Source organism: Halichoerus grypus, chromosome 1, assembly GCF_964656455.1.
Source record: "Halichoerus grypus chromosome 1, mHalGry1.hap1.1, whole genome shotgun sequence".
Taxonomy (NCBI): Eukaryota; Metazoa; Chordata; class Mammalia; order Carnivora; family Phocidae; genus Halichoerus; species Halichoerus grypus.
Genome location: NC_135712.1, coordinates 38,295,868 through 38,308,622, shown reverse-complemented (window position 1 = coordinate 38,308,622; position 12,755 = coordinate 38,295,868). Strand labels below are relative to the sequence as shown.

General features: G+C 34.3%; 1 protein-coding gene across 3 annotated transcripts in view; it reads right to left on the bottom strand.

The window, feature by feature from the left end:
- The window catches only part of CADM2 (cell adhesion molecule 2), a 1,094,969-nt gene that overhangs the window by 242,267 nt on the left and 839,947 nt on the right, over positions 1 to 12,755 (bottom strand). For all 3 annotated transcript variants that reach the window (XM_078059557.1, XM_078059594.1, XM_078059635.1), the window contains one exon: positions 10,015 to 10,164. In XM_078059557.1, the coding sequence (XP_077915683.1) occupies positions 10,015 to 10,164 (150 nt within the window). The remainder of the gene's footprint in view (positions 1 to 10,014; positions 10,165 to 12,755) is intronic.

Genomic DNA, 12,755 nt, shown 5'->3' with positions numbered 1-12,755 from the left:
ATAGTTGATTTATGACTGTTTCTTTAAATAAATTCATTTCATCCAAAAAAGTATATTTTCAGTCATGTGTATTTCAAGTGAAATTATTTTTTTTTTCCTAGGCTTATGGAAGACATATTTACCAATTATTTGGGCATGTCATATTCTCTATGACGAGGCTTACTATGAAATAAATAGGATTACATTTACTTACCTATAAAATACTTGACCCAATACTTTCCCCCTATATCATCCACCATCCCTATAAATAGATGATACATGACAACTTGCTACTTGATGTCAAAATCCATGTTCTATTTATTTTAGTAGTTCTAATGCCCAGCATAATTCCAGGGACACAGCAGAATTTCACAGAATTGAACTGAAATGGTCACTTGGAAATCTTTTAAATATTAAATCTGCTTGGACATTTGTAGATTAACATCTACTTCATGAAACCTGCTTTTTTAAATGACTATTAATTCTCCAAATTGAGGATCTTTAATATCACAAAAGATAATTCCTCAAAATTCCTCAAAATTCCTCATTGTTTACATTTTTTAAATTGTTTTGGGAGATGAAAAAAGATGACGCAATGGTGTTGACTGTCCACGTAGGCTGACTAGCCATCATCCACTTTTACTGCCATGATAAAAAGTGTTTTTCCTCAGGTGGTTTAAGATCATTTTAACAATTGCTGACTATGTACTGACTCTGTATATCGTACCAACATACTGATATAAAATATATGCCCAGAAACATATATAATTAGAAGATAAAGGGAACCTAATTTTAATTAGGACAAGCTTTCTTTCAAGCAGCTCTATTCAACCGGGAAAGGGCTACTCAAAAATCAATGAACTACAATAACTGGAAACAAGCTCATACTTTAGACAGTTAGCAAATATTTATTCAATGAATGATTGGATAAACACAAAAGTTAATCATCAGAAGGTAGAATAAAATATTTCAAATATTTTTCTCTTTGTAGGGTTTTGCTAAAAAAAAAAAATGTTAGTGAACAGCAATGTGCAATAACTAAGAGCACTAAGTCAGGAACTTGCTCATTTTCAGAGACCTACCATTACTTGATTTATTTGTATTATGTTTCACTTCTATTTTTAAATAAAAGCATTATAAAAAGCATCAAAAAAGTAGTAATATTAGTGAAACTTAATTTCTCTAAAATATAATATCAAGTATGGAAATTATGCTGAATTCTAAAATATCTGAAAATTAACATTTGCTAAAAACATTCAGGCATACATATGCGGTGTTGAATGTCAAAGTTTCAAATCCGGATGCTGTTATAGCTTAACATACAACCAATAAGATCATATAACCAATAAAATTTATAGTGTATGTGGTTATCTATGTATTTTGTGAAATTGCTGGACTTGAACTACACTAAAATAAACAGATTGAAAAAGTATATTATGTATAACTAAAGATTTTTCTGACACTTAATGAAAATTTCCCATAATGGCTTTATCATTAGAAGATTAAGTGAAAGGAAATTATTTCTTTACAAAATCTATTAGTACACAGTTTAACATATATATTAAATTTGAGGAATATAACATTGAAAAATTAACATGTTTTAGAAACAGTGTTGTGACTTATTTCTCCCCAAAAGAAACAATTCTACTGAAGGTAATTGTGAGCATAGAGTGATGCAAGCTTTTCCGTAGAAATTATCTTCACTGAAAATAACTGGATAAGGAGAAATTTTGTATATGCATGTAAGTTGTGCTGGTTACTTTCTGCTTATCCTTTTAGATTTTCCCCCCCTGCTCTTTGCCCTGGGAGAGTAAACTACCCAGAATCCTTTGGCCTCTGGTTTCCATTTGGGCTCAGACAATGGCAAGTATTGTCAGGAAATCAGAAGGTAGGAGGAAAGGAAAGTCAACTGACATATTTCCACAGGCACCCCCTTCCCAACCAGTCAGAGCTTCTAACCAGAAGCCTCATCCCACAATCGTAGCTTTTGATCTTTTTGTCCCCTTTTCAGGGACGAGGGCAGGATGGTTCCCTATTGTTCCTAGCTCCCAGGTGCTGCATCACATTGAATAGTTCCTTTAATTATGCCTGTATGTCTTTAAATAGTGTGTTCGTGCTTTATTAACTCAAGAGTGTAATTTTTTAATGGTAACTTGATTCATACTCATTTAATATGCACGCATTTACTAGGAAATCTGCTGAAACATATGAAATGACTGTAGCATGATGGAGTTGAAATATGAAATAAAGTGTACTCGGATCTATTACTGAGAAGGCGACTTTGGAGTAAAGACCAAAAAGAAGTGATAATTTTCACAAGAAAATTGAAAAACAAACAAACAAACAAAAATCCAAAACGCTGTAAAATGAAGCCTTACCAGAACGATACAGCATAAAGTGAATGAGGCGCATTGTAAGAAAACTCAGTCTCATCATTGTTTTGTCATTTACTACTCAAGTTATTCAAATCTGCATGCCTTGATTTCTTTACATATAAAATGGTTCTGCCTACTGTACAGGGTTGCTGTGAATACGATGAGAAAATATAAACATGAAAGCTATTGACAAATTGTATTGTGTAACTTTAAGTTGTCATCATTAATTCTATGCCTTTATTGTAACTTATACATAATATTTAAAAAATTTTAAGAAAGCAAAAAGAAGGGTAATATTGGCCACCTTAATACCTGCCTTACTGAGTTAATTTTTAATATTTTAAAGTCTGTCACATTGATTGAAACCAGTCGTGGGTAAGGATACTGTCAGGAGGCATTGGTTGGCATGGAGCCAGGAAAACTTGTACCTTCATTTCAGGTTCATCTCATTTTTCTTCTCTTTATCACTCCTTGTTCGAGGACACCTTATGCGTGTTCTTTCTCTCCCACTGCCCCCTGTATTAATGTAAAATTATTGGCAGAAAAATTAGATAATTAACACTAGTGATTTTTGGTTATGCCCTTAATAAAATTTTATCTTCATTCCTCCAGTAATGAAATCTCCTTCCAGGAAATATTTGAGAATCATGCAAACATAATTCAAAAACGCGAAACTACTGTGAAGAGAAATGTCCCAAAAAGTTATGTATTTTGGATTTTTATGTAAAAACAAATACAAGCACATAGATATATGTCTGTTGAATGCATATGCTATGCACCCTGGGAGATGTTTGTCCAAAGTATTTTTTGTCAATACTAGGAAGGAATTGAAGTGTTTTTTCCTGAGCGTTGAGTGATCAGACTGTACTGCTTCAATTGTTTTTTTTGTTTTCCCCACACCTGCAGAGAAACAGATGCAATAATCTAATTGATTTTTTTATTTCTATTGCCAAATGCCACACAGCATTCCTGTGGTGTTTCAGTGAACTCTACTCCCTATTTTCTCTGTCTCCCTATACCCCCTCTATTCCAAATGCTTACCTACTACTATTTATAACAGATGTGGTGAGATTTGTGTAAAAAGAAAGAGAGGCATAACAGGTGAATCAGTTAGTTATGTCTATTCTAGGTCCCTCTGACCCATAAGAACTTGTAATGTCATCCTCTTAATTTTTATTTTCTATTTAGATTTGCAGGTTTTTAAGTGTTATAGAAAAAGGCTTCATACAGCAACTATGCAGAAATGAAATGGAATTGTAATTGAATATTTACTCCATAGGTTAATGATTTTTGGTTTTCAGGTGCACAGAAAGTAGATAGGGAAATTGTTAAAAATGCAATTGTGATCCAACCACTGGAACATCTGATCTGGTCAGGTGTCAATGAGCTCCCCCCCTTTTTTTAACTCTGCTAGTTGGTGTCAGAGGCAGGACTAGAAGTCAGATCTGACTTTTGTCTCCGATGCTACAATGTCACCATTAAAACTTTGCAACTGGGTGGCTCAGTCGGTTAAGTGCCTGCACACAAATCTCACCACATCTATTATAAATAGTAATAAGTAAGCATTTGGAATAAAGTGGGTATAGGGATCGAGCCCCGTGTTGGGTTCCCTGCCCCACAGGGAGCCTGCTTCTCCCTCTCCCTCTGCCTGCCGCTCCCCCTGCTTGTGCTCTCTCTCTGTCAAATAAATAAATAAAATCTTAAAAAAAAAAAGCAATGCAACTTAAACAGCAAAATGTCATTTATTTAATATTCAATAAATGTATTTATAATGACCTAGGGTTTTCTCAGTTGGAAAATACATATTCTACCAATTAAGGCTGGAATTGGACAAGGTCTATTACGGCATCTAAGGAGTGAATCAGCATCTAGAACTGTGCTTGACAAAATAGTAACCACTAGCCACATGTGCCTATTGCGTACTTGAAATGTGGCCAATGTAACTGAGAAACTAAATTTTGATTTTATTTAATTTTTATTTAACCTAAATTTAAATATTCACATGTGGCTACTGGCTACAGAATTTTGTTCTGCACAGATACAGAACACTGTCATTGTCATGGAAAATTATCTTGGGCAGTGCTGACTATAATACATCCCTCTGTCTTACTCTATGTATGTCTTCAACATTTTGAAAGGAACTGCGGCTCTTTACCTAAAAGGCAGCTGCTGATATCAATGGCAGAGGCCACTTGGGGTATACTTAAGCTGACCTGGTGCCAGACAACTTTGTTCTCAGGAGCATTCTGGTTAAAACTAACACAGAGGCCACACCTGGATTCAAATTTCTTCATTACCCATCAATTCTCCATTTAAGGAAGCTACGGATCACATTAAGTGTGCTCACGATAGCCAAAGCCCAGATGTTTATTGCTGAATTCACTGCCTTCCTCTTTATGTTACCTGAATGAGAAATCTTACAATATTAGTTTCACTTCAGCCAGTCCCTGCGGGACACCTGTCTCCTTTTAAGAAGAGGTTCCTGAATATTCACATTTAACCTCCCTAACTGAGACTCCTAGGAAAGGGCTGCAGCTTAATTCTCCTTCAGCTGATCATCAACTGCCCACTCACAGCATGCTTTTCTTTAGTGAGTAATTCCAAGTAAACAAGACACAGCATGCTTTTCTCTAGTGAATAATTCCAAGTAAACAAGAAAGGTTTTCCCAGTTCCAACTGGACCAAGGGGCCACCATCCTGAGTTCTTTGTTCAACCCTCACAGGCAGGAAGCCACCTTGTGTCTCCAGCTAGCATGGAAGACCTCTCAGAATATGTCTTGAGACTCAGAGTGACAGTGGCAATGTTGATGAGAAGCACCTGTTCCATTCTTCTGAGCAACTTGCTCTCCTTCCTTTTCTCCCTTCCTTCTCGATAACCGATGTCAGTACAAAAACCTAAACTTAGGGATACAGAACTCTTGTGAAAATTGACTTGCTTAACCCAAAGCTTTTCAACCTTAGCTGCATTTTAAAATCATTTGAGACACAATTAAAACACTGTGATACTGTGTACCCTTGAAAGATTCTGTTTTGAAAGCTCCTGCAAACAAGAGGCAACATAATCTGAGGCAGAAATAAGAACAGAGTTAAGGATGGAGCCTTTATTTAAAGGTAACAGCCACCTGCAGAAGCTGGTGCAATCAATGATACAGACAATCACTCGTTTTCTCTATTGTTCTCCTGAGCGGTTGTCATTCGCACGGCATGTGTGTGTCACTCCAGTCATGCTAACTCATGCTTAGCTTCTGCACTTAGGCTCTGGTACAATATGGCGCGTTTGTTTGCTCAAGATAAGTCTTAGGATCGAGGCGAGGCAGGTAAAGGCAGACAAAAAGACCACGTGGGAGGGAAACAGTAATGTGGCATCTTCAAAAAAATGCTTTCATTTTCAAACTCTTGCATTTGATAGATATAACTGTCAAGGACCCCTTCCACTAGGACATCACATAGGAACTGAACCAATGACTTGTGAGGGAATAGACATGTTAGATTGCCATTCATGAAAGGGTTTTTTTAATTCAAAACTTTCTGTTATCCTGTTGCAACAGACTATTTTTTTTAAAGATGTATTTATTTATTTGAGGGGGGAGGGGCAGAGGGAGAGAGAGAATTTCAAGGAGACTCCACCCTGAGCACAGAGCCTGACTTGGGACTGGATCCCACAACCCAGAGATCATGACCTGACCAGAAACCAAGAGTCAGACGCTTAACCCACTGCGCCCCTCAGGCGCCCCTGTTGGAACAGACTATTAAAACCATAATAGAGTTAGAGTTAGAACGAGTCTAATATCAAAACCAGAAACTGGCTCTACACACACACACACACACACACACATTGGCTTTCTTCAACATAATTCTAAGCTGTTATAACAATTGGTAAAGAAAAAAATGAAATAAAGCAAGTGCATACTACAGTGATTCATATGATAAGATATTGCTATTTTATAGCAGTAAGATGAAGGAATATGTTGCTAAATATCCCAAATATGACATGATGGATTTTTCCCACCATAATTATCCTTCAGAAAAGAAGGGCTGCCTTATTTCCAAGTCTTTGCAAATCTTATATTACAAGTTGCTGGTTTTTTTCTGGCAGGATCCTAAGACACATTAGCTTGAAACACCCTGAATCAATTCTGGTTTTAGATGTTCTATAAAGGATAACTTATGGAATCACTGAAAGAGGAGGCAAAGACATTTTGTATAGATTTCGTTTTTGTGCCTGAGGATTTGACCTCACAATTGTAGATGTCACTATAAACATGACTCTCAAAGATCTGCTTAAAAAGCAGTACAATCAGTTGTTACATAGTGGAGATCATTATTAGACTCCTGCAGGATGAATGAACAACAAAAAATTGTTCTGCTGTCATAAAAATTCATAGTTGTTACTCGGGATAAATTTCTCATTGATAGTATATCCTACACTTTGAAAAAGTGCTGCTAAGCAAGATTATTTTATTAAATGCCAGGATGGAAAAACAGTATCTCTAAGTGAAAAATGTTTTTTTTTTTTTTGTATTAGTTTGTTTTTGTATCAGTTTAAATACACACATATTTATGTTTTTGTATTAGTTTAAATACGCACGTATACTCAAATCAATAAATTAAATAGTATAAACTATACATTTAATTGTCCATGACCATCTCTAAATGACTGTGTCCTCAAAACATTTTCTCTTGCTTTGCATTATTGGGAAAGTGAGAAATTTCCTTAAAATTGATGTCACCTTGTATTTGGGCATATACGTTTAAATATTTATTTGCAAATACTTGTAATAAGTTAATGCTAAAAGCAAAAAGAGGTTGTTAAATCTCTGTGTGTGACTCATGTATTTTTTTTTAAACTAATGGGACTTCGTTCTTTAAAAAACATAAGACTGATTTATTTATTTTAGAGAGCGAGAGTGAGAGGGCAATGGGGGCAGACAGATGAAGAGAGAGAGAAAAACCTCAAGCAGACTACCTGTCGAGTCTGTGATCATGACCTGTGCTGAAACCAAGAGTAGGAAACTCAAAGGACTGAGTCACCCAGGTACCCCAATGTGACTTCATTCTTTAGAAAGCAGCAGAGATCACTTGATTTAAAAAACAACAACAAACCCCTCCAAACACCATAAAGGAGCAAAGAAAAGTAAACACTAGCACATTTTTTTAATAGAAGATGTGCCTTCACTACCCCAAAAACACTAGTATATTTAAAGTCAAAATATAAAGCTTACATAATATTAGCATGATAAAACTTAGATATATTTTTTACTAGGAACCAGTGAAACCAAAGGTAGTCTTCAAGCTTCATTTTTACTAATATAACTTTCATTCCTATTGAATATACCTGAAATACAAGCTATTTTATGTGGGTTATATTTATAAAATTTTAATGTAATTCATAAAATCAAATTTTTATTCTTGAATATCCTTTCTTTTAAAAAAGCTTTAAAATATCACATTAGATATTTCTTATATTTTTTTCAAACTGCAAAGAGATATTTAATAGTCTCACAAAATATGTTTAAAAATTTCTATATGGGATAAAAATGTCCTTAATCAGAAGCATTACATAATCAATAATACTAATAGGGACTAAAATTACATTAATACTGCTATAGTGAGTGTTTAGCAGATGAACGTTTCAAAATTCATTTTCAGACTCTTTAAAATATTCTTAAAGTACCCCCCTCCAAAAAAACCAAATCTCTATGACTAAAAGTCCCTGTTAAACATGAATGATTACACAACAAACACTCTAGTCAAAACATAAATATGGAGTCACCACATTGGCTTTAAGTCTGGCCAATATTTGAGTCGCAATGTTTAAATCACCATACTAACTTTAAATCTCACATACTCGTGGGACCTTTAACCCCATCCTTCCATATGCTTCTATAACAACGTGGCCATTAGTGATACCTGTTTCATTTATCTTTCAAATGGCAAAATAAAACAATAAATACAAGCTCTTTCTAAGTAATACAATTCTACAGAAATGATAGCCTGACCCTCTGTGATACTTAACTTTTTATGTCAACCAATTAATTAAGCCACAGTACCCCAATATTTGGTCAAATGCCAGTCTGGATGCTGCTGTGAAGGTATATTTAGATGAGATTAATTTAAGTCATTATACTTTCAGTAAAGCAGATTACCCTGCTGTGGCCTTGTTCAATCAGCTGAAGCATTAAGAGAAAACATTTGAGATCCCTGGAAGAAGGGATTTTGTCTCCAGACTGCCTTCAGACTTGAGCTGCAATTCTGACTTTTCCCTGGGTCTCTAGAAGGCTGGCCTGCTTTGCATATTTCAGACTTGTTAGCCTCCACAATCACTTAAGCTAGTTTCTTAAAATCTCTCTCTCCTTCCCTCCCTCCCTCTCTCTCTCTCTCCCTCTCTTTCTGTAGGTATTTATCAACTATCTATGCATCTATTTATCTATTGAGATAGAGAACACTTGTCCCCTACCAATGTACTCTAAAATATATTTTGTTCATGTTCATATTTTGTTATCATCTGTCCCCTACTAGACTCTATGTCCTCGAAGGGCAGGGATTTTATCTGTTTGTTCACCAACTCTAACACCTTTTATGAAGGAAACCTCAAAAATTATTTGTTGAGTCAATAAATTTTTAATCAATCTTCCATTATATATTAAAATTTTAAATAAATAAAAAATTTCATTTTAAATCTAGAGTACATCAAAGAGGGAAAACTACATCAAGTTAAAAAAAAATACAGTGAATTGCTATTTTAGGGCAAATGTGCACATTTATTGGACTAATTCAACTACACTCTAACCATTAAAATGGAACTGATTTCAAATTATCTTACTGTTATCTACACAGATTCATAAGAAATCCAGATATTAAGACCATGCTGAATAGATCATATATAAATAGATATTTACATTCTATATAATTTAAATTTCTCTATAGCAACAGCTCCATGTTTTTATTATAGTTCATGAACTCACTTTTCCTCCCAATGCTTATAATAACAGATGAAGACTCGGAAATTCAGTGTATACTTTTAGTTGTTTGCTTGAATTATATATTATGAATTTCATCACTTCTCTAAAAAAAACTTTAATCAACAGAATCTGTCATCCAATTAGGAGCCCAGTTAATTAATGAAGTCTAACTCAACTTGAAGTAAACACACCTTTTTAATTTCAGTTCTTTATTTTGAAACCATGGAGTTACTTAAACTTTTTATGGGAAATGTTTCTACAATTCTTATTTTTAAGCCTGTTCATAAGAATAAAATCATAAAACTTTCCAAAATCATACAGCATCTTCTAAATACATTAAGCTAAGGTTAATAAAAAAAATATATTACCTGGAGTGAGGAAAAAATAGTTAATCTACACACAAGGCAATTACAAGGATGAGGAATATGATATCTAGAGAGAAGATTATGGTTAAGAGAAAGCATAAAATGATTTTTGAAACAGAATTGAAGCTGTTTATTTTATTAAAAAGTTGACATAGGTTATCTTTAGTGTTTATGACTTGCAAACTAAAGTATTTAATATTTAACATGTTTAAATACAAGCAGCAGCAGTTTGGTAATCAAAACGAATAATTTGAATCATCTCAGAAAAATAAATTCATTATAATTAGGATATTTCAGAATATGATTAAAACATTTAAAAGAAAATGTATTCACCTTTCTTGTCATCAAAGTACAGAGTCTGTTGAGCTGGATTTGACCACTGGAGGGAGGTGTTATCATTTTGATCAACCCTGCAGGTCAAAATTGCAGTTCCACCTTCAACAACCGTTACATTCTGTGTTAGTGGAAACTGCCCTTGGCTGCCTAAAAGGGGATTAAAGAAAACGTTGATTAAATGAAAGTTATAAAATGATTAACTTCCCAAGAGCTACATTGGACTTAACTTCTCACTAAAAAAAAAAAAAAAAAAAAATTTAAACCAACCAAACAACAGCAAAACTATATATTACCAAAAGACAGAAAAAATAATTGAAACCCCTTCATCAGGGGACAACAGTTTTGCATACCATTAAGACTCCTTCATACTCCCTTATGTGTTCCAGAAAACCTTCTCTGCCTCCTAGGCACACATGAAGATTTATATACAAATAGTAACATGATTATCATTAATTTCCTTTGGCCTTGCATTAATTATATAGGGTGGATCTAGTCATCTTTGAAAATAAGTCACTGGAATAATTTTGGCTGAATTGAACTCTCTAAAGCAGCAGAGGAAACCACATAAAATACTTCCCTGGTAGCTTTTATAATCCTGAATAAAGTCTATGAAATATGGATACTAGAACTTTAGATTCAATTTCTGATAAAAGAAATAAAAAAAAAAATCCCATTTTACCAGAGCTTCTTGTAGACGTAGCTGTTTTTAGAAACACAAAATGTGTTGGAGAAAACAATGTTAAGTATTTTTCAAAAAGTGTTCATCTTGTAGAATATCCATCAAAATCTTAAAGAGATTAACCTAGGAGATAGAGAGAATATTCTCCTTTGTTCCTTTCTCTAGTTTCCTGATTTTCCCCAATGAATATAATCTTTTATAATCTTTTATAATCAAGAAAAAAAACATATATTTTAAATGACCCTTGTCAAATTGGGTATCATTAGAGTATAATCAAGTATTCTATCTTCCTAAGTATCATACTAATTTATTAAAATAATTCATATAATAACTTTACTTAGTAAGAACACTTCTAGTAGTTAAAACAAAATTTATGCACATGGAAACATAATACATAAATTTCACTTCAGCAAGATGATCTGGAGATGAGCTCTGCCAAGTCTGGTAACAATTATCAACATGGGTAAAAAATGACTTTCCAGAGCCAGGTTAAAATACTATTATGTGAGCAAGGTAGTTCATTAAGTCAAGGATAATTTACATATGCAAGAACATTATGATGACTTAATCACACCCATGAAATATATTTCCCTCTTCTTCTTTAGTTTTGTAATGATTCTATCATTACCACAAGCACCACTTGAGGTTAGGCTGGAGCTATTGGCATAAAGGATCTTATTACCAAGAAGCCTGTTGATTGGCACCGTAAGAGACAGAAGAGCCTGAAGGGGAAAATTTCTTTCCAGACCTAAATGACACAAGCTCAGAGGTTCATGACCATGTTATATAATTAAGCCTATCAAGTATAAAATCTGCTATCAGTAGCTTTGTCTTCTCAATGCCAACCTCTTAGAGTCACTATGGCAACTCCCCAGGATATCTCCCTGTAATCTTTAGGGTGGAGTTTTTAAATTGAGGTTAGGAGATGTCTGGAATAAATTCTTTGATAGTTGACTTAAAAGTCAACAGGAGCCAGAGTGGGATGTGTTTTGCCTTCAGCTCAGAGGTGACCTCTAGCAGGGAAACGTGGAAAACTATCAATCTTGTGAAGAGAGGTGAGGCGAAAAACCACATAAGAGAAAAAGTGAGCTAAAACAGAAAGAAGGAATAATTACCAGAGATATCAGATTACCAGTTCATAAATACGAAGCTCAGAATGATTTTAAGATATTTTGCTCAGATTCCCAAGTATTGATGTAACACATGAACTCGACAATGTGAGGGAGGAGGGATTCTTTAAGTAATAAAAAGCACACAAGTGCTAATAAGAATACACAGTTCATTCTGGGTGACCATTTGACTATCAACTGGTACATAAATAATATTGTCTGCTTCCTTAAAGAAGTGGAAAAAGAGCAGTGATGCTTGCAACAATTTCATCCACTACATTTGCAAAATAATTTTCAAAACATCCCCATGAGAAAATATTAGCCTTCTCATTTCACAGATGGATAAACTGACACTAGGAGGTTAAGTGATTTTCCATGGTGGAATAAAGTCAATGAACCATTTGGGGTTTGTTCTGAGAGTTCAATATTTTACTCTTAGTTTTCCACAAAGGCTGCTGGGTCATAATAACTTTATCACTATTTGCTTAAGTGTGATTTAGACAACAATAAAAAAAAATAAATGAGTAAACATTTTAACAATGAGATTTTCAATTGCATACCTAGCTGAACTACGTCCTCGTAAATTTCAGTTGTAGCATTAAAATCAAATAAGAGAGGACGTCAATATCAACTGCCATCGAATATCCTATCGTATTCAGAACTTACTTTTGACAATTATTTCAATCTTTCCTTACTGGCCCAGAGAAGAAAGAAAGTAATATTTGTTAGGGTCTTCTGCATGCCAGTTACTCTATATACACTTGCACACCTATTCTTTGTCCTTTCAGGTAGGAGACTAGGACAACTTCCTTCCATCTTCTCCCCATGTGGATTCTGACTTTAAAGTATTATGACTTCAGTTCCCTGGGACTTGCAGCCTAAAATCCCCGCAGTCAAATAATTTAGTTTTTCCCAATAGAGAGCAAACTCATGTGGAGAATCTACTAATC